The sequence below is a fragment of the Pholcus phalangioides genome, unplaced genomic scaffold (genome assembly GCF_987345545.1).
Source record: "Pholcus phalangioides strain wild (caught in Gottingen) unplaced genomic scaffold, Ppha-v1.0 ptg000007l_1, whole genome shotgun sequence".
NCBI classification, from domain to species: domain Eukaryota; kingdom Metazoa; phylum Arthropoda; class Arachnida; order Araneae; family Pholcidae; genus Pholcus; species Pholcus phalangioides.
Window position 1 is genome coordinate 54,334,228 of NW_028301600.1, and position 22,836 is coordinate 54,357,063.

The 22,836-nt window shown below is 34.1% G+C and overlaps 1 protein-coding gene across 7 annotated transcripts in view; it reads right to left on the reverse strand.

The window, feature by feature from the left end:
* The window catches only part of LOC149085499 (regulator of G protein signaling loco-like), a 45,772-nt gene that overhangs the window by 16,075 nt on the left and 6,861 nt on the right, over positions 1–22,836 (reverse strand). For 5 of the 7 annotated variants that reach the window (XM_089233534.1, XM_089233529.1, XM_089233535.1 and 2 more), the window contains 6 exons: positions 11,887–12,072; positions 8,331–8,417; positions 8,002–8,148; positions 6,321–6,627; positions 3,372–3,577; positions 284–451 (listed from right to left, as the gene is read on the reverse strand). In XM_089233534.1, the coding sequence (XP_089089660.1) occupies positions 284–451; positions 3,372–3,577; positions 6,321–6,627; positions 8,002–8,148; positions 8,331–8,417; positions 11,887–12,009 (1,038 nt within the window). In that variant the 5' untranslated portion in view covers positions 12,010–12,072. Of the gene's footprint in view, positions 1–283; positions 452–3,371; positions 3,578–6,320; positions 6,628–8,001; positions 8,149–8,330; positions 8,418–11,886; positions 12,073–13,017; positions 13,390–22,836 lie in introns of those variants that run through there. The other 2 variants (XM_089233536.1, XM_089233532.1) reach the window with 2 other exon arrangements.

Sequence of the window (22,836 nt, forward strand, 5' to 3'; positions counted from 1 at the left end):
TTGTAAACGCTCCAAACGGAATCAACTGCAATAATATGGCATTTAAAAGAACAAAAAGTTTATTGCGCCGGATAATAACTGATTAACAGATTAAACTTGAACTAGGAAATACGCGATAATTTTAAACAACGAAATTCGCAATAAAAACTATAGCAGTAATTCCCTACAGAAAGTGTCTGATGAACGTTTCAGATGATCTTAATTATATCGTTGATCAAATGCATTAATTTTAAATAAATTTAGAAAGAGTTGTTTTTTTTCTACAATTTAGACATAATCGTACCTTATTTGAGTCTTTCAGATGTGCTTCAACAGCCATTTCTGGCAGACCACGTTTCTCTAATAAGTTGAAGATAACTTGACCAACTGTTTCTTCACTATTCGACAAGAGGACCGCAGATGATAAATCTGGGAGATTCACCCTACAGTAATCAGATGGGACATCCGTAGCCTAACAAGAAATACAATAAGAAATTAACCCAATTAAAACACGTTGAACATGAGACGGAATAACTTCATATTGGACATACGATTTCCATTACGTTGTCATTAAATGTATTTAAATGCGTTGAGCTTTCTGTACCTTTCAGAAATAATATCTATTATACATATATGTAACGGAGGAAATAAAAACTCAAGGTAAAGCAATTGTGTCTGATAAATGCTTCTCGTTTTCGAAGTATATGTTTTTTCCAACAAAGGGAGAAACGTATTTATGTGCATATTAGTATTTTGTTATTTACGATATTGCATCGAGTCTGGTTAATGCCCATTTCTGTTTTTTTTTAATTTTTTTATTTGTGTTTGCACACATACGAGTATAACTTAAATCAAGAAGATATAGTTTCTTCCTGGTTTAAAACTGCTTCATAAATTCGTAAGAGTGGTTATTATATTTTCCTGTATTTTATATTTGAAATAGATAAGATCCTGTTTTTTTTATGCGCGCATATCGAACATTTTTAAGAATCTTGTAAAATGAATTATGGATCTTGTGAGTATCAAAGGGTGAAGTAGCGTACGATAATGGACTTATAAACATGCGATGCGAAAATCCAAATTTAAGTTGAAAACAATTCGGTGTAACTTTTAAGAATGTTGTATGTTTACATGTATTCGAAATGTCACGAGTACAGTATGATATAGCTCTAAAATAGACGAAAAAAACTTCGGATCTACTAATAAATATTAATATTGTGCTCGCAATCAGTTATACAGGGTGCTCGGAAAAATGATGTATACATTTTCAAAATTAATTTACTCAGAAATCGTTTCACATTTCGTTCCAAGATAAGAAAGTCCTAAAATTCAATTTTTCCCTTTTTATTGGATCTTCTTATCTGTTGAACTGACTGTAAGTGCAGTCACATGCCTAGACACGTGAGGCCTATTTTCATTCTGTAACTATAATCGATTTAGACGTAATTTTCCAGTAATCTGTGCTTCCCCTCATTGGTCATTATACATTTTTGCATGCTTGTATCACCACTTCCCCGGTTGGCAAATCGGACTCTGTTGTTCAATAAGATGGCCTCTCTCCTTTGCCACACCAAACACTGGGATTTTTTTAGATCCCATTATAGATAATGTCATAAGGACTATGGTCACCTTCTCATCTATCTCAAGAAGCCTTTCATCATCATGCTTTTGCTAATGTCACTTCTAACATCTAAAACAGGTCTAGCAGGGTCGTCTAAATAACATCATAGGCCCTCGAACAAAGTGATTTTTCTGCCCCCCCCCCCCGGCTAGAAATTTGTATAATTACTCTGAAAAATTGTAACCAGATCTCATTATCATGAGCCCCCCCCCCCCACCTTCTCTGAACTTGAGGCACTTGAGCACGGCCCAGGTTGCCCCGTGCATAAAGATGACACTGAGTATTTGGTTCAAATCAACCGCTACTACGCCATGAATGAAGCATGTAGAAATGTATTGACAAGGATATGAACTTCTTAACTTCATAACTTATTTAACTTCGGACAAAAAGTTTCACAAAGGTTTTTGTACACCAACTTTCAAATTGTTTGCAACTCTTTCGGAAAACCTGTGTGTAGCAGTCTAAATTATTAACAGCTGGTGGATTTATATCAAAATTTAAGGTTATATTTTTAGTAATATCATCTTTACAGCTCCGTAATTAATCCACGTTGATTATGCCATAGTTTGTTTTTAGAATATTTTAATTAACTTGAATAATACTTTCTTTCGCACACCTGAAATAAGAACGATATCGTATTTCGATTCGTTCTCTAAAGCTGTTCAAACAGCTTTCGTAATCAAGGTTCTATCAGGAACAAAGCAGTATCCACAGGGCCGGTGCAAGAGCACCTGACCCTCTAGGCAAAGAAACATTCACACGTCCCGAACAAAGAAAAAATTCTAGCTCATCTTATAAAAATATAGTACCATTCTCACATGCATAAGCCAAATATAAACAGTTTTGAAATTTAAAATAAAATGTTACTGATTTTTTAATTAACAGATATTAAAATTTAAAAACAATCAAAAACTTTTCTTCAACTAATATTAAACATCAGTTGTTCTTCAACATATTCAATATCACCTTTACATTTAAAAACACTAAATTCAATTTAATCAAATTAGAAATTTTCAGTTTTAATGAACGGATTCACCGACAGAAGTCCACTAAACGAAAGGCAGTTTTGGCCAATGGACAAGCTCGCCCATCGCTCTGGCGATCTTAGACTGCCACCTAGGTCCACCAACCTCCCGTTTATACGAGAATCTTAATAGTTTGCATGCATTTTTTGAAAACCCTGTATGAGCCATTCGAAATTTCCCATTGAGTTTTTAACTAAATATATTTTTTGTTGGTAAATTTTACTCTTACTTAGCTTTCAATACTCCAATTCATTTCTGAGGTATTCAAGAGTTTCCAATAAAAACTAATCAACTGAATAAACGTCTGAATACCTCCTTTCTCACCTCACACGTACGTACTCGATATATATATACTGTAATTTCATTTTTTTTATTAAAAAAAATTATTCAGTTATACAAGTTTTGTATTTTATTTTCCGTAATATAAATAAATCATTATCAGCATTAACGATATACTTAACTCAAACAGTAGCCATTAGAAAAATGAACCAAACTGATATCAAATAGAGAAAAAAAGTACTTTAATTTTGCAAATAATTGGAAGTAATAATTCTGTTTTGAGCCAGCCGACAAACACACATGTTTGTCATTGACGTGGATATTTCAATTTTTTTTTTCAAATGTTAACTGGTGCACGAAGTGAAATAATTTTACAAAAGGAGAAGAAAAAAAGCTTAATGATCGTCATTAACAACAAATGGCTTCTAACGCAACAAAAATTTCAAGTGGAATCTTGTATTACGTACGTCATCTAGCAGAATCTTATTAGTGAAACTTTCTTTCATATCAGAGTTTTCTGTTGCGGTTCTTGATGAACTTCGGTCTCTATCAGCTGCACTAGACAGCTTGTCTTTCGTTTTCCTCTTGGATCTTCGGAAATTGGATGTGCGAACCCTTAACACTGGAGAACGAGAATTAGAGCGTTCGGTGTCCGAGTTTTTGGCTCGTCCTCCTAAAAAAATAGAATAGATAGATATATAAGAAATGCAGTAGCGAACACAGAATTACACTGAAAGTCAAGGCAAATACTGTAGAACTTGGTTAATTCCAATTTTGGATAATTCGAAATTTTGTGAACTCCCCTTGAATTTTCTATTTAACTTGGTGTTAAAATTTCTTGTTTAATTAGAAATATTTTCAATTGTTTTGGATAATTCGAAGTTGGAGACAAAAAAAATTAGATTTTTGTATTAGCAAATTTAGTTTGGAAAAGTTCTACAAGTCAGACTGTTTTATTTCACCAAGTTGTTAAACAACAAATTTTCAAAAACAAATATAAGTTTGAAAATTCTGTTTTTCTCTGCTCTCTTTGATAATTTAATGCTCACTTTAACATTGTTCAACTGGAGTGCATCGAGATGTGTAGCACTTGATACCAGTGTCGTCTTAACTCATGGGCCTACCCGGGCACCGCACGGAGGCCTTAAGTGCAGACGGAGCCTTATGAAAATGAAATCAAGTTAAAATTTTTCGAGCTTATGCATGTAAATTGGAGGGCAGGGGTAGGGGTTTCAGAAAAATCACTTTGCTCGGGCCGATGATGCTCTTAAGATGGTCCTGCTTGATACCGATTATGTTGTTCAACCTATGCATCAAGGTGTACCATTCCAAATCTGAATATTTTTGGCGTCATTAAGACTATAGAAAGTATCTCGGAAAGTTCAGACTGTAATACGTTAATGAAAGTATATTTCCTTGATAGCATAAGAATGGTAAGAAATATTTGGGAAACAGTTTCATAACGGATGATCACACACACATATGAACTGTTTCCGAAAATCATGATTTGAGCACGGTCAAGAAATTCTGCAGTGATGCTGATTCCAGAACAGTGGAATAATGTAGCAGCTAAGATTAATTATATATGTTATAATTATACAAATTATTAAAATTTGGAAAACTGTTTCATAATTGATGATAACATTTTAATAATTGATAATCGTTATCCTATGTGAATGTTGATGATTAAGTTACAATTTGTAGCCAGTTTACGGATCCGGAATAGATTGATTGGATAATTTGAATTTTGGATAATTCGAACTTTTTTCCAGTGACTTTGGATTTTGAATTTATCTCACACACACAAGTTCGACTATACTATTATATTAGAAGCAATGTATGAAAATTAATTCTTAATAAACAACTAACGAAATGTTATTTAATATATTTTTTTCTATAATGATACTTGATATAATATCATTTTATTAAAAAGTAGGGAACTTTTATCAATCTTTCAATTATTTTTAATACAGCCAATCACTGTCATTATTTTTCTCTCTTGATCGCTTTTAAAGTTATGGGACTGTTAGCAAAATCGCAGATGACGTGAAGCTAATAGGGGTAGTCGGGAGAGTAGTCCAAGAGATAGGAAGATGATCCAGACGAACTTGAATATGATTGCATCATGAGCTAATGAATGGAGCATGACCTTTAGTGTTGATAGGTGCATGATCGTTCATTTTGGTTCGAACAACCCCCGTTCCACTTACGAGTTGATTGGTACCACTATCCCTGATGCAAATAGTCACCGATTTGGGAATTCTCATTGACGAGCGGCTTAGGTTCTCTGAACATTGTTCAGCGGTAGTCAAAAAAGCAAATAGAATGCTCGGTTTCATTCTTAAAAAGCGTCACGTTCTCCTAAATTCATCCTTCCGCTTTTCCGAGGCTTAGTTTGTCCTGGACTGTAGTATGCTGTAAGGTTTTGGAGACTATACCTACGGAGGGACATAGACTTGGTTGAGAGGGTACAGAGAAGAGCCACGCGTGTTGGCACACAAGGCTTGAACTATGAAGAGAAAGACTTGATATCTAGACATGTTGATATATATATGTTTACATTGGAGGAACACAGGTGTCGGAGGAATATGATCGAAGTGTTTAAATTTTTCAACGGGATGGATAGGATGGACCACGTGAGTTATCAATACACCGTCAATCAACTGCTTCGACAAGGGGGACACCAGTATCGTTTAGTAAGGAACAATTCCAGGTTATGGTGTCGCAGGGAGTTTTTCTCTAATAGGATTGTCAACAAATGAAATAGCTTACCTCCACAGGTCATTATTTTCAATACAAGTGATACGTTTACAATGAAGAAGGATAGACATAGCGGGATAAATCGAGAAGCTATCCATACTTAGATAAGACAACCGTAATCTTTTTCATGAGCAGTGTGTTATATATTATTAATTATTATTTTATTTTTTAGTGATGTATGCTTTTCTATTGGGTTGTTTAATTTGGTTATTTGACATCCATATTTTTTATGGTCATAATTTTTTCAGCCACCTCGATGGACAATTTGCCTTTTGTGGCCTTCGTATTTGTAACGTTAGTTATCAAATGGATATTTTTGAGATAGAGACAAAAATGCTTTTTCAGCTGAGTTACTGTTTATAGAACGCATGTGTCAAGTTTAAATGACAATCACGTCCAATATTGGATTCATATTTTAGTTTTTTTGTTTGAATTTTTCCGATGAAAACTTATAAATATATATGAGAGAGCGCTCAATGTGTTATTGACGTGAGATTAAACTTGGTGGAAGTTATTCTCATGATCTCAAATATTTATCGATTTATGACAGATTTTATATATATTCTGCGTGAAGTCGCCGTACTTCATTTATGTTTACTTGGAGCCTTATCTGGTTGAATTTCAAGAAGTAAAATTTGTGAATTTGTGAAAATAACCTTTTTGCCATGGTAGCAATGATTTCCTCTTTTTTTCTTCAATTTCATCTTTTGGACTGTTCTCATCACCTGTGCTAGCACCACTGTTGTTTTGGTTATCGCTGTCTCGATTGCCACAGGTTAAATTGAGTTTAGTCGCCTTAATTAATCGATTCCTGTCTCGACTTTTGCTACGAGATCTGTTCTTTTTTGGGCTTTTCAAATCAACTTCCAAAAGAGGCTTCGATTTCCGTGTTTCATCAGGAGATTCACAAAGATCAGACTTTAAAAACCTCTGGTAGCAATCGAACTTCATCAGATTAAATATCTGAAAAATATATATCAGACCAATTATTTTCAGTCAATGAGTATGAATAATTATGAAAAATATCAACACTCTTACGATAAATTTGTGTAATGTAAATTTCATTTAGTTACGTGTTGAGAAAATTGTAACCTTTTGAACTTTTCAACTTTATAGGAGAAAATGCTGATCATAACAGTATATGAAATTATGTGTGTGTTCATTCATTCACGTACTATATCCTTTTGGACGTAACCTTTATAAAGATACTGGAAGATTCGAAAATCACAAAAAACTGAAAAATTAATAACTAGACAAGTATTTATGGTAGGACGTCGTTGATTTATCAAAAAAAAATGAATGAAAAAGTCAAATGCTTATAAAAATGAGCACTTGTTCCTAGTGCTGCTTAATAACGATGCTCAAATGCACCCGAACACCTCCACTCCTACCTGTTAGCGAAAAATGCAACTATTTTGCCAGTCAACATAGTGAAAAAAATCTCACCTTTTCGGTAAAAACTTCATCGTCGACACGACATTTTGAATGACTGAATTATTTTGTCATAATATAATTCAAAAAAAAAACTTTCCTATTTAATAAATATAATTGCAGAATATGCACGACGAGCTTGTTGGCCATTTCTCTTTTTCTCCACCTTGGATTGACAAACGGTTAAATTGTTGATAGCAACATAGCACTTCATAATCCAGGTCCTTTTGTCGTGAATACGCCTTTTAAATCATGTGATGATACTAGGAGTATTCACGAAAAAAGTTGTATAAGGAAATAATTTAAACGCTCATATATCTCAGGAAGTGTTCAGAATATATCAGTGTGCTGTGTGTGTATGTCTGCGGGTAGATCTCGTTAAGACAAATCCAATGATGTTACTCTGGTTTTAATACCTCTCCCGGTCTGGGCACCAGGCTCGCGGCCCGCATTCGTAACGAAATTGTTTTACGCTACCTCTCGAGAAGTTCGCAACGCAAATGGACAACATTGGTATCGTCTGTTAGCTATGTTATTCCAAGGACAAATCCGATGATACCAATTTCATTATGTCAGCACCTACCACGTAAAGGTAGACCCAAAGAACGTATTCGCGTCAAAACTTGCGGCCGTATCTATGCCACAATCTACCTTAATTTTTTCGGTGTTTCCCGTCCTGCTGTATTATTATTATTTTTTTTTTTTTTGCCGTTAATTACTGCATATCGTAATGAATTTCACAAAAAAAATCTGAAAGTACACTCATTTATTTTTTTAAACAAATAGGATCCTCAAACAAATAGGGTTTTTAGAAACAAAAAATCATAGGCCTATCAATAATGCAGTATAATATGTATGAATTACCTAAATTAATTTCGTATCTCTCATTGCTGAATTCTAACTCACCTGCTTTTGAGCTGGTAAAAAGAGGTCGAGATCAGCGTCTTTTGCTCCATCTATAGTTGCCTGTCGTGTGTGACTGTCGATATTGATCGGATCTGGAGCACCAAGACAGACATGATGTTCCACTATCTCCTTTGCTAACTTCTTCCTCTGATATAAATTTATATACATACATCAACTTTTCAAACTTCTATGAAAACTTCTTCCAATCAAGTAAAAATATATGTGAAAAAATTATATATATATATCTCTATAGTATGTTCATCATGTAACCAATGGAAACTTGAGAAAATATTTATCACAAGTGTTTAATTAATAGATAATATGCTTACCACTTGCTTATCCGTTTGACTACGATAATGCTCGCATAACATCCAGAACATTATATTTTCTGCACTGAATTCCCTTTTTAAAAATTCCTTTAATAAAAAAATATGATCCGACAATTAATATAGATAAATTATACAGGGTGTCCTGTAAGTACTAATGCGGCCTTTATCCCATCAACCGTCCGTCGTAGACGTTCAATTTAAAAAACGCTCATAAGGCGTTCGAAAAGTACCTGTACCAGTTTTGAGAGTGAAAATAAAATGAGTAAGAATACAAAAAAAATGTAAATTTTTATACGATCCCCATGTGCTCTAACTTCAAGTTAAAAAGTTGTTGCCCTGTATCTCCTGAGGCCAACAGAAAAAAATCCATGTTTCTAAGTACAATATTCGCCAAGATATTTCAATTCAAAAATCAGAGAAAAGTTGGGAAAAGAGCGTTGTCCAAAAGTTTTTGCTGTTCTTTCGTAACTTTACTCCAATTTTTGAATTCAAATATCTTAGTGAATATTATACTTAGAAACATGTAATTCTTTCTGTTGGACTCAGGCGTTACAGGGCAACAACTTTCAAACTGGAAGTTAGAGAACAAGGGAATCGTATAAAAATTTAGATTTTTTTTATTTTCTTATTTTCACTCTCAAAACTGGTAAAGGATAATTTTTGAAAACCTTTTCAGCATTGGAATCATACCTCTACGACGGACGGTTGATGAAATAAAGGTCGCATTAACACTTACTGGACACCCTGTATGATAAACATCAACAAACTGCAATGATAAAAGTTACGCAAATCATGACCTTATGTGCAAAAATTCCTAATTCCATACTGAATGTATCAAATATGCAAGTTAATATACAGTCAAACTCGGTTATAACGACCTTGTCTGTAACGACACTTCGGCTATAACGTCAATAATTTGTGGTCTTTGCTGATTGCAAGATAATAATGTTAATGACTCTTGCTTGTAACGTCGATGAAAACGTTACTTTTCGGATATGATAACACTTTTCCGACGCTTTTGCTTTCGGTTTAATGGCATACACTGTGGATTGTGGAAATTTTACTTTTGCTGAAAATTTTATTTTTTAAAAAGAAAATTAGTGATATTCCGTACTAAGAATTGTAATTTTTCGATCGGATACAGCCAGGGCCGTATCAAGAGCATCGTGGGTCCCCGGACCAAGTAATTTTTCAGAAGCCCTACCTGGCTAAAAAAATGCGTGCGTACAAATTTACATGCAAACTTTCGAAAATTTCAACCAGATCTCATTGTGAGGCCCCTTTTTCGGTTGGGGCTCCCTCACCGTGCCAGAGTGGGTACCTGCGTTAAAACAGCACATGATAGGGTCACTTAAGTATGAAGGCTTTTAATTTTTTTTTCTTTGAATATATATTATCAAAGGGAATATTCCTAATATAAGTGGCATAAGATTGAATAATTTTTTTTCAATTAAAATTAAATGGTGGAATCTTCCTTCGGACCTGTCCTATTTTCGCAGACCTCCTCTGTAGGTTGAGAAACGTTGTTATACGGTATTTCATAAGAATTTTGCAGTTTTTTCACTCTGAAAGTAAAAACTGGCGGCGGTGCTGTCACCTAGTTGATTAAAACTGAAAATGAAAATGATGAAAGAAAGCATTATACACAACTTTGTACCCATGTTGTTTTCTACGCTGATGTAAATGATATTAGAATGTAGATATTTTTCGACCTATTTACAACTTTCTGTGTGTATGCGGTTTTTTTTAACCGCAGAGGAATCAATGTAAACAAGAAACAGAGAGCACTGTGGGCATTGGAAAAAATATATGGTATATTTTGAAGAAAAATGTCATATACTGGAGCACGTTCACCGAAAAAATTGCTATTTTCTCGTTTATTTTCTATCTTTGTCGTGTCGATAACTTTCATCTTCAGATTCTGTTGTAAGGGCATTTCACAAACAATTTTTGCTCTGGTGTTTGTTCATTTGTAATAATTAATTTAATTATTTTAAACCAATGCCATTTCAATAATATATTTTCAATGCGGTTCAATTGAAAAATACGATGAGTAAACAATCATTTACTACGATTCCAAAACATTTTTTCAGATCCATTAAAAGCACCATTAAAGAAATCAAACGAATGTTTTGTACAGTATTAGGTTTCATGAGTTTCGTGGATGTTGAAATCGTTGTTAAATTGCGTTTTCTTCCGTGAAAAATAGAGACTATTTTCGTTGAAGTCGATGGCTAGAGTTTCACAGATAGGAAATCCACACTCTTGTTATTTTGTTTTCTATTCCAACCATCGAAATTAATTGTGATTAGTGATTTGCTAAAATGCTGAGCGTGTATGCACATAAATAAAACAACAGTCTGGAAATAAAAACAAACTTTTTATTTTAGTGCTTTCCATGTTCCTGCGAATATTTTTGAAAGTTTTAAATATTTCGCGATTTGATTTATATGCCAATTTTTTGTTATATTTGGTCGGCACAACGATTATAACGAGTTCCATGCAAAGGAACGACGCTCTAGAGAAAACAAAAATACACTATAAACCTAGTTTATGTTCGTCGTAATATTTACATAAATTACGTAAATATTTACATGGTGAACGAAATGAAGAAAAAATATCGATCATATTACTGCTTTCTTGGCTATTAACCACTTCCGAAACAAAAGGGCTTTTGATAGCACACTTTGTGTGAGTGTATTTTTTCCCCGCAGTAGAGTGTCAAGTAGAGCAAAAAACATGGTGAATTTATTATTATTTTTTTCTATGTGTGAGTAAGCTTAATATCATAGAAAAGATTGGACCCGAGAGGTTTTTACTGGGGATAGGCGATCATATTTTTGCCAAAACAAATTGCGTGGGTTAGGGTTAATTTCTCGAAGGAAAATTCGGAAAAAGAGGACACGAGAGATTGGTTTAAGAGGCACAATTTTTTTTGAATCAGCATCTTCCATTGCCAAGTTGCAAAGAAACTACATTTACATTCTTTATATCTTATTTTTCCTGTTCAAAATGTTGTTTGCATCACGTAGTGTACTGGAAAATGTTTCTGGTTTCATTGTTCGCGTGTTACGATTATTCTATCGAAACGGAAGCCAGTTAAAGTGAAACCACAAAGTTAGTTTTCAATTATAGCAAGCATTGCAATGCCAGCTAACTTTAAAATATCGAACCATTTCACCATCAAGCTGCCAATAAAAAAACGTACCAACTTAAAAAGATGTTTTTCCGCATATTTAGATTTTGTTTGATAATGGATATCACGTATGCCAGTAATATCGTCAATAAGATTGCGTTCAACTAGGATCATCGTGAAACAACTTAGACATACTTTTTCGTCGTTTGATTTAAAAACAACACAAAATTTTATCCAGTGAAATTTAAGAAACTCAGAAAGAAATTAAACCTACCGTCTATTGACATATGCGTCTCATAAAATGTGACTCTAAAACTAATTTCAGTCGTTATTACTTTTTATATGTGCATTTTTTGATTATCAAAAGGTTTCAGTTTATTTAATAACGACAAAATAAAAGATAATATTTGCCGTACTTACAGTGAAATTCTCTAAACCTACGGGATCCTCTAAAACTTTTTCAAGGCCTTCTTTCCAGTTCGCGTCAGTGGATGGCTTTCTTTTATGGAACGACTTGCTGTATTGGTGGCTCAAAGCTAGCATCTTTCTATGATAAGTCCCAACACACCGTATTACGTGTTCTTATATTTCAAATATATCTGCAATCTAATGTAAAAAAATACAAATTTACGAATAAAATACTTATCTATCGAAACACAATCATCTATTTTAATGTGGAGGATATATTTATGGCTTATTTTTATCGAGATGAATGAGATTAAAAAATGTTTTTACAACATGAATTTTCTTTGATTAACATGTGCGATTAAAACAGAATTAAACGGAGTAGAGATAATTTGAAATTTCTGTATTCTGCAGTACTCTTTACGTCATCGTACTCTTACTTAGTTATAATTTATACGCAATCATTTTCCTCGGCTTCGGACTAACCTATGAATTACAGTGTCACATGATAAGAACAGCTGCTGATTAGATGCCTAATTAGCGTTATTGTTAACCTTCAACGCATAGAATCATGACATGCGTGAGAAGAGAATAGCACCTAAATCGCAAGTTTTTGAAATATTGCGCTAACGTGGAGGTAAAATATTCATGTTGTAGAATTTACTTTGAGACAACTTCTAATTTGTCACTTCTTCCTTAACGTGATACCGTGAAGTGATATTGACTAATAGTGCTTGTACTTTTAAATTTTAATTCCCGTCAAACTACAGACTTACGCCGGAAAACGATTATTTAGACAAGGCATTATTTCATACAGTAATTAACTGGCAGTTCATCTTCACTATGTCAGGTTTTGCATGGGTTTCAGACAGCCATATATATAATTTTAAATTTCCTAAAAGTATCATTTATTGTACTTTTTTATTGTACATGTATGATATTCATCTAAATATATAGAAATCAAAAACTCATAGAACATTAAAAATTAAATGTCACAAATCAATCGGATATTATTTTAACACACATATATCGAACTTTCAATAATATATCTTATTGCAAGACTATTAAATTTTCGTTCGACTTCTGCAAAATTCTTGAAAATTTCTAGATTAAAATCTATATCAGAAAATTGAATATCCCACGTACCGTATGGATGTTTTTATGTAGAAAATAGTCTAAATATAGTTGCAAAAAATCTCAAAAATAATGTTCTTCATTTCATTAATTAATCAAACGTAAAAAGTCAATTTCAGGAAGCTAGCATCTATTCTATACGTCTTACTGCAGCTTCTAACAGATGGAAATTTTCAAACAATTAAAAAAAATTTTGACCATCGAATAGAATTCGACCTGACTATTCACAAATTGTCCATCAACCACAGCAGACCCATGTCTCTCAGCAATCTTCTCTTTCTCTCTCGCACCATGTTTGTTTACGAATATGTTCCTTTTTCTTATACGGGATGAATTTTGGACTGTCTTTCAAGGTCGCCAATCTGTTGACAGCTGCTTAAAGTTATTAGTCCCACCAAACATAAACTACTGTGAATGCCAGTTTCCCTCTATCTTCTTACTTATCTGTTGATTTATTATTCTTCGATAGGACATGGAAATTGTTTTCGCACGAAAAATGACGTCAAAAAAAAACGACGATCCATTTACGAAGAATAAACTGCTTCTTAACGCACACTACGTCTGAGATGGAGAAACTGCAAAACTTATATCTGCAGCTTTTGACATCGTCGTATTTTGTGATCAGGGTTGCCAATGATAATTAAAACCGCTTGAACGTGTTTGTTGTAGGATGTTAGTCATTGCAATTTGTAACCCGCATAGTGATAACGACAGCTATGCTTTGCATAGACCAATGCGAATAGGACATTCTACATGGTGGTTCAAAACTAAACGTACAAAATTTTAGGTGAGGTAGAAACACAAAAACAAAACAGAATCACGTACGAATGTATGACCGGAAACCCCAACATGATCAGCTAAAGGATAAACGAAGATGCGAAAGTGACAAGCCAATAATGGGTAGAAAAATTCTTTATTTAGCGATACTTTACACGAGGACAGTTCGTCTACACGTTAAGTTTCACAGCAAGTGTTCATAGTTCTTACCATCCACAGTTATGCACGCTTCACAACGGCGACGCATTGATTGTTGAACCCTTTCAAAGTACCCGGCATTTCGCGGACGTCTGCAGCTGCGATGGAGATTCTAGCGACGAAATGGGTGTCAGCGCCCTCAAGCGTGCATAACTGTGAATGGTTAGAACTTGTTCTGAGAAACTTAACGTGTACACTTACTGTGCTTGTGTAAAGTATCGCTAAATAAAGAATTTTTCCACCAATTATTGGCTTGTGATTTCTGCATCTTCGTTTATCCTCCAGCTGATCATGTTGGGGTTTCCGGTCATACATTCCTATGTGATTCTGTTTTGTTTTTATGTCTTCTACCTCCCCTAAAAGTTTGTACGTTGAGTTTTGAATCGCCCTGTATATTCTGGGAAAATCAAATCATATTGGGCGGAACGTATAACTATGGGGTTTCGAAATCTCTCGGTCCGGTATCGACTTACGTGGAATCTCAACGTCTTATCATCGTCTTATATACGTGGAATCTATACGCTTATACATTTGATATCGCACGATATAGCTAAGCGATTGCAATGGATTGCAGTTACTGAAAGTAAAAACCTGGTTATCTTCACCATTGATTTACCTTAATATTGCCATGTCACTAAATATTTTAAGTCAAAAGAAAAAGCCTCGTAATACTTAGGACCTTGTAAACTCATAAACAAACACAGTTTTGCTCAAACCATTCGCAGCGTATGCATCTGTATCATGTGTCCTTTTACAGCATGATGCCTCTTTGGCCATTAGCTGATTTACCAAAATTGTATTATTTATTTGCGATTAGTTATTATTTTGTCGATACAGTCGTCCCACGGTAACCACGGGGGTTACGTTCTGGGGACGGACGCGAATGCGGAAAATCCACGAATAACACAGACCAGAATTTTATGTTTTTCAGGCGTCTCGTTTGTACAGGGTGGATAGAAACAGGAGGTATGGCATTTTGCGTTCGAACCGTGGATCCTAGAGTTACACTTCCAGTTAGAAAAAATTTTCAAATAACGTGTAGTACTCAGATATGTCATTCATGATTCAGGAGTCGTATAATTATTAAAATAAAATAAAAACTTTTTATACAGTCCCCGTGTGCCCCAAAACTCAATTAGAAAGTTGTTACCCTGTCTTTCATGATGCCAACAAAAAATCCCATGTTTCTAAGTGCAATATTTACTGAGATATTCGAATTCGAAAAACGGAGGAAAGTTGGGAAAAACAGCGTTAAAAATGCAGTTAAAACGGTTTTTCTGCATTTAGAGCTGTTTTTTATTCCAATTTCCTCAATTTTTCGAAGCTCTGTCGTAGCATGTGTTGCTACAGTAACGGCTGATCGAATTTTAGTTCTTATTTCTTGATATATTCGACTGTAGGTCCATTGATGTCGTAATAACGGGAAACCGCAGCAATGAAGCTAACCTATGCCAATATTTCGACTTTTAATATTTTTAAGTTTTTCACGTTTACAAACATTTATTTCTTTATTTATTTAAAACACAAAGAAACAGGTTGAAACCCAATTACAGCTTGCAGTAAAAAAAATAAAAATTAGCACAGAATACGAATTACTAATAAATAATAAAATACTCATAATACAAATAAAGTCACAAAAATTACACAAAAAATACAAAAACTCTACACAAAAGACACATACAGTACAACGCAATCACAACAAAAATCTTCTAAAGTTGGTAACAGGCGAATGAAAAATATCCAAATGTTGAAGAAGCTCATTATAAAATTCACAAAATCTGTTTACAGCACGGTATTTGCCTATGTTAGTCCTGAATGACTTGACGGCAAATAAGAAATTTGATCTTGTATTATGGCACTTAATATTTATACACATTTCGTTAAGAATGAAAGTGCAATCTTTCTTTTAAGACAACCAAGTTTTTTATATGATTCCGAACAAAAATTTCTAATGCGATCAGAAAAATTAACATTAGTACTATAAATTACATCCAAATCGGTCGCAGAGGTTCTTCGAAGCAATTGGCTACTATTAATGCTGTACGTATAAAAGATTAGAGTCCTTTGTAAGTGAATGAAAGTACGAAACATTTATCAATATTGAGATTAAGTCTATTAATCAAACGTAATTTATGAAGTAAAGACAACTCATTTTATATTTAAACCACAGTCTTGTAGAAACATTTTCAGAAGTGCCAGAAAAACATTTAGAAGGGATATTTTAAATGTTTATTTAACACTGCAACTTGTACTGTATTTCATTCCAATACGGAAATTATCATCACAACGGTGTTTTCTAGAAAACTGGAGATGCGACAGCGAATATGAAATCCGCGGATATGAAAGCCATAGGGACACGATAATCATCCGTACTCACACTCCCTTTATCGTTCAATCATTGAAAGATCAAAGCATAAAAAATGACATATCACGAATTCAAAACTCGTCGCATTTTCCCCAATACAAATTTTTAAAATACGCATTTCGGTCAGGAAAGTTATCTTGAGGAAAACTAGGAAATTCGTGCAAAACGGGTTTTCACCCAACTTAGATTGGGAGTGGACTTGATGTTTGTGAATGGTAGAGTAATGGCGATAAATCAGGAAGAGAGACCTGCTCTTTCTGCAACGAAAGGGTATCAAAGACTTGGCAGCATGTGATCCTCAGATGCAAAGTTTACAGTTATTACAGAATAAAATACTTGAGAGCCCCTATAATACAAATACCAATACAACGCCACAACAGGCAATATGCCTAACGAGGTGGTTAAGAATGCCCATAACAAATATGGATGTCATATATTTCAAAACAATATATATACATGATGAAATATATTATACAATGCCCATAAAGAATACTTATGGTTGTCTCATTCTAAGTATGGAGAGCTTCTCGAATTACCCCACCATGTTTATCGTATTTCTTTCTAAACGTGTCAATATTGTGTTACAATTTACTACCTCCGGGGTTAGCTATTTTATTTATTAACAATCCTATTAGAGAAATATTCCCTTCGACACCATAACCTATAATTGTCCCTTACTAATCGATACTGGTATCCCCTTGTAAAATCAGTCGATTGACGGTTTACTAATAATTCATGGTCCATCCTATCCATCCCGTTGAAAATTTTGAACACTGCGATCACATCTCCCCGACACCTGCGTTCATCCAATGCAAACATATTGCTTATATCCCCACAAGGGACAGAGCGGGGGCCATGTTTGGTGTTTGCATAAGCCCCGTGTGCCAATAAGAACACGCGTAGCTCTTCTCTGCACCCCTTCAACCAAGTCTATGTCCCTTTGTAGCTATGGTATCCAAAACCTTACAGTATACTCCAGTCCAGGACAAACTAAGCCTCGGAAAAGCGGAAGAATGACTTTAGGAGAACGTGAAGTGACCTTTTATAATAAACCAATTTTTCACATATTTTATAAAAAATGCTGATAGTTTCACATAAAAATATTTTGGTTTCTTTCTGATATCTCAATGTTTCGGGACTCGTTTGCATTTTAGCGTTATAACCCCCTCTATACGCAGTTCTATTATTATATTTACTTTTTGTACAGTGTTGTGCACCTTTAGTATCAGTGATTTTACCCCTCTGTCAAGCATTGCGAAAAGGCGTGTAAATTTTGTTGCATAATATGCATATAATTGTTTTAATTGTTTACTTTTAAGTCATACTTGACTTCAAGTGTATGGTTAACTTATATTTAATTGTATTATTATTAATTTGCCTTATTTTGTTGTTAAATGTGCAATCGGTTGAGCAATAAATTTATGACCAGAGCAATAAATTTAAATTTGAATTTGGATATAAAATCCGCGCGAATACCTAAGGCCGACTGTATCTACAATTCGTAATTGAGTAAAGTAAGAGAGTTATTCTTTTCAACACGATTTATAGTATTTTGATTATACAGGGTGTGAAGTCATATCCTTATGAACCCTCTACATTTTGAACGGTTGTGGATAGAAACAAGCTTTTCATTAGAAAAGTATCCACATGACGTTCCCATTTTAGATCGGTCATTCATTTTACAAGGGATCATACATGTGCAGTGATACAAAATTTAATTTTTTTTATATGATTCTCCTGTCCTCTAATTTACAATTAAAAAGTTATTTCCCAGTCTCTCTTTAGCCCAGCAAAAGAATTCCATATTGCCAAGTACAGAATTCACTGAGATATTGGTGATCGAAAGACAGAGAGTGAAGGGGACATCACAGAATGTAGAAAAGTTTCAATGAACTGCAACTGCTAAAGAATGTTTCTAATTTTTTCTTGAGTTTGTCCCTTAATATCTATTTGCTGTATTTCCCTCATTTTCAGCAATTTTTTAACTCAAATGTTTCAGCTAATATTTTGCACTTGAAATCATAAAATCTTTCTTTTGTTGGGCTCAGAAGAGACGGGCAACAACTTTCTAAATGAAAATTATAAGACGCGAGGGTAGTATAAAAAATTAAATTTTGCATATCAGTATATGTAAGACCTCCAGTAGAAGAAATGATATATAGGTGCGTTGTTTTTGGATATATTTTTTCTAATTATCATCGTATGTTTTTATCACCAACGGTTCAAAACACAAAGGGTGTATAAGGACATGACTTCATACCCCTGCCTTATTATTTCACTATGCATTCATGACAATATTTTCAACAAAGTTTCATGAATCTTGATTCTTCAATGGAATCATATGTTAAGATTATTCTCATAACTTACGAATTATATTATGATAATTATGACTCTAAATGTAAATATTCGTCTCTCATATCTGTGAGGTTGACGGACTTTTTTTCGCGAAATACATTTTAATTTCCTGCGATTTGAAGTAATGCTGCTTCCTTTCCCGCAATTTACGAGTTTTCAGTGATTTCAGTGATAATTGGCAACTTTGGCAACTTTTTTTGGCAACAAATGGTGATGCTGTGTATTTTTGATCGCGCCCTTAGGATTCAAATTTCCCATGTTTTTATCGGGGAAATATGGGCAGCTGAAGTATCATGTGTCTATCATTCTAAATATGATATATCATAAATGAGAAACCTAGTTTTGTATATCACAAATGCAACCAGATACGCAATGAGCTTTAATTTAGTTTTTTCCGATATTTATCTTCCGTTCAATCACGCTAGTATAGTGCCATCTTCTTTTGAGAATTATAATGTGAAATAATAATAGATATTTGGGATAATGCTTTCCTAAAATACATTCCAAGACGATTGTAGATTTTAAGCTAACTAAATTTGAGATAACAATAGAATCACATCAGAATGTGTAACAATATTTTAGAAATTATCTAAGTTATTTTGAAAGCAATTATATAAAGTGATTCTATAATTCCACTTACTGCATTTTACTGGCGAAACGTTATCCTAAATGCATACTTAAAACTAAAAAAAATATCTAAATAACGTGTAGAACTCAGACACGTCATTCATGTTGTAAGGGGTTCTATAGTTATTATTAGAGCCCGGAAGTTTAGGCACTAAAAATGGTCGAAATAGGCAGGCAAAAAGGCACTAAAAATGCCTAAAATAGGCACTACACAGGACATTTTATTTTTGGATGGAAGAAAAAATAACTAAAAACAAAGATATTAAGGATCCAAAAAAACTATCTTAGAAATTGGTTCCACTTAATTCATCTATTGTTTCAATTATAGTTTATAATAACTGCATTGTTATCCAAGTTAGATTTATTTCAAGCCCAAGGTAAAATGTTCGTAGACTCTCGGGATTAGGTCAATTCCAGGACCACCATTACTATACTCGAAGTCGATAGAGAAAATGTCCGTGGGGCTCCCTCGAGCTGAGGAATAACTCTGGTTTATTTTTTGTATTATTTGAAATAATCATTATCACACACACACATTTCTATAGTTGAAACATGGCCATCTTGTTGTATTTTTGTAAAAAAATTTAACTTCTTTTATATTAAAACATATGTAAGATTTCTTCAAGCGCGGGACCCTGTGTGGCCGCATCTGTCCACACCCCTGAGCGAGACATTATGTGAGCATGTGGAGAAACAAAAATTTCTAATTTTCCGCTGCTTTTCTAACTCGGGCTGCGTTCATATGAAACAAATCCATTCATGTCTAATGCCATCCGGTGAAAACAAAGTTAATGCATGGTAACACCAATCTTTCAGATCACTCGTTTCAGTCTATTATATACAAAGTGCATAGCAAGCAGGGGGTATGATATATTACTGGCGAACCGTTGATCCTAGAGGTATACTTCCATCCTTCTTGCCCTGTCTACGGCAACAACTTTCTAATTGAGTTTTTGAGGACAGGGTGTCGTCCATATAAAAAGTTATTTTTTATATTCTATAGATATAGTAACTATAAAACCCCTTGCAACATAAATGACGTATCTGAGTTCAACACGTTATTTGGATACTTTTTTAATTGGAAGTATGCCTCTAGAATCAACGGTTCGCCAGTAAAATGCGTCAAGGGGAATTATGGGATCACCCTGTATACGAAAGAAATAGTTCATCTTCGATATGTTTTGCCAGAAATATGGATATTCTATGTACTCGAGAGTTTCCTAGACCAGCATCTAGAAGAAGCGGATTTAACGGCGGATGCACCGGCCCTGGGCTTCGACTTCTAAAGAGGGCCTGAAAAAACCCAACTTTACACTTTTTTCCTAACTTAAGGGACAAAATATTTTCTTCTGCGCCAGAGGCCTCAACCGAGCTTAATATACCTCTGCCAGCATCTTCATTTTAATACAAGGGAATATGATCAGAGAAATTTTGAAGGGTTAAACACGTCAAAAGTTTTGTTGTTCCACGTGTCAGGGGCACTGCCATTTAAAAAATGAAAAGTTTTACTATAAATTTTTCATCACTATGATTCAATGCAGTTGATCACACAATGATTTTATTTGTTTTCGCGAATTCTTGTCGTTTTTTTAGATAAACAAGATCAAACACAGGAACAGGAATACGGATATCCGGCAGGCGGTAGGTCAAGTAAAAAAGATATGACGGAGTTAGCTGCCATTACCGAATGATGACGGAAGCAGCAAAAAAAAATGTCGAACGAAACCTTGTGACAAACTTACGTATGAAATCCTTTCATTGAATAATTTCGTCAAGCTGTCAGAGCTACAAGAGACATGCGCAGAAAATCGGACTAGAGTGAATTAGATGCTACTGTAATTGAGATTGGCGGTTCAAAGGAAATACGGACAATTAAGAGGCCGCCTATAGGAATAAAAGGAAATGACTCTTCACTTTCATGTCTGTACAAAGATTCAACGTATATATTTTCCCATATAAATCTTTCACTGCTATCCATAATGGTTATCTCAATTAAGACACTTTGACAAATGAAAACTATTAATTTCCATAAAATTCACTACCTATTTCGGATTAAAGTGATTCTAACATGAGATATGTCTGTGGTTCGATCTGTTCACAAGACAGACTTGTATTGTTAAAATCTTATTAGAATCATCTGTCTTTTATGACCGTATTTCAATTCACTAATTAGCCGAGTGTGATATAACTCAATTTGTATCTCATTATGAAATATGATCTTTACGCTATAAAGGCGTAAGTTTTGTGATTTCAAAATGATGACTAGATAGGAAATATTTTTCTTAAGTACATTTCATGATTTCATCATAATTAGTTTTTCACTTTTTTTTTTTACTTTCGTTCCCGGTATTTTCTTTTCATCGGTGTCATCATTTGTATAATTAGTCAATTGGAACTTACTTATTAAAAGCTCGAATTTCCGTAACGATTTTCAGGAGTACATTTTTGATTTAAAAAAAATAGTTCCAAGCAACCCAAGACAGATCAGTAAATATGAATATTTTTGGCCGCAGTCATCATCACCACTGCGACACAGTGATGGTCAGCTGACGTTAATTTTCTGTGGTTTTTGAGTCCGAAGTGCAAATTCGAGTCAATTTTCTCTTTGAAAAATGTCTCGTCACAGCATCAGTAAATGCCACTACTCATATATATCTATCACAAATGCGGTCTTTTCTAATTTTTGTCACTTCTAATTTCGTAGATATTCTTTAACACGGAAAACACTTCTGCGGATCTGTTCAGTTACACGCACAACACAATTGTAGTGATTGTAACTGATGTTTTTGGGGGGTAAAACAGTAGGTGATTGCCTCAATACCGGTGGACTGAGGTTGCGATGAACGGAAAAAAAGGTTTAAAACTTGGTAGTTCAAGAGAGTAACAAATTATGCATAAAGTTCGTCATATTGGTGGGAATGATATCGCGTTTTATTTGGTATGGTTTTAGAGGGTTGTTCATATTAATTGATATACTAATCAGGTTGGATTCGTTTGGTATCAGGTGGTTTTAGCTTTCCTCTTCAAATTGGTTTTTTAGTTCAAGATTGGCGTCCTGTTCAATCACTAATACTTCATTACAACGAAAAGATCTGAAAAACATTCATACGTAGATCTAGCCAAAATGTTCTGGAATTTTCTCCCAGTTTAAAAAATTATTGATAACCAGTTATACGGGGTGTATAGCTAACATGTTGTAAGTGCGTTCATACTACGTTTCTAAGTGCAATTCACTGAGATTTATTAATTTAAAAACAAAGGAAAGTTTGGAAAAAAAAAGATAAAAATGGAACGTTTTATCCGCATTTATGCTGTTCCCACCTCCAACGTTTCTCTGTTTTTTAAATTCGAATATCTCAACGAATATTGCACTTCCAAGCGTGAAGATTTATTTGTTGGCATCAGGAGAAACAGGGCAACAACTTTTTAATTGAGTTTTTAGCACAGGGTGTCCGTATAGAAAGTTAGTTTTTTATTGTAATGACTGTACAGCCCCTTGCAATATGAAT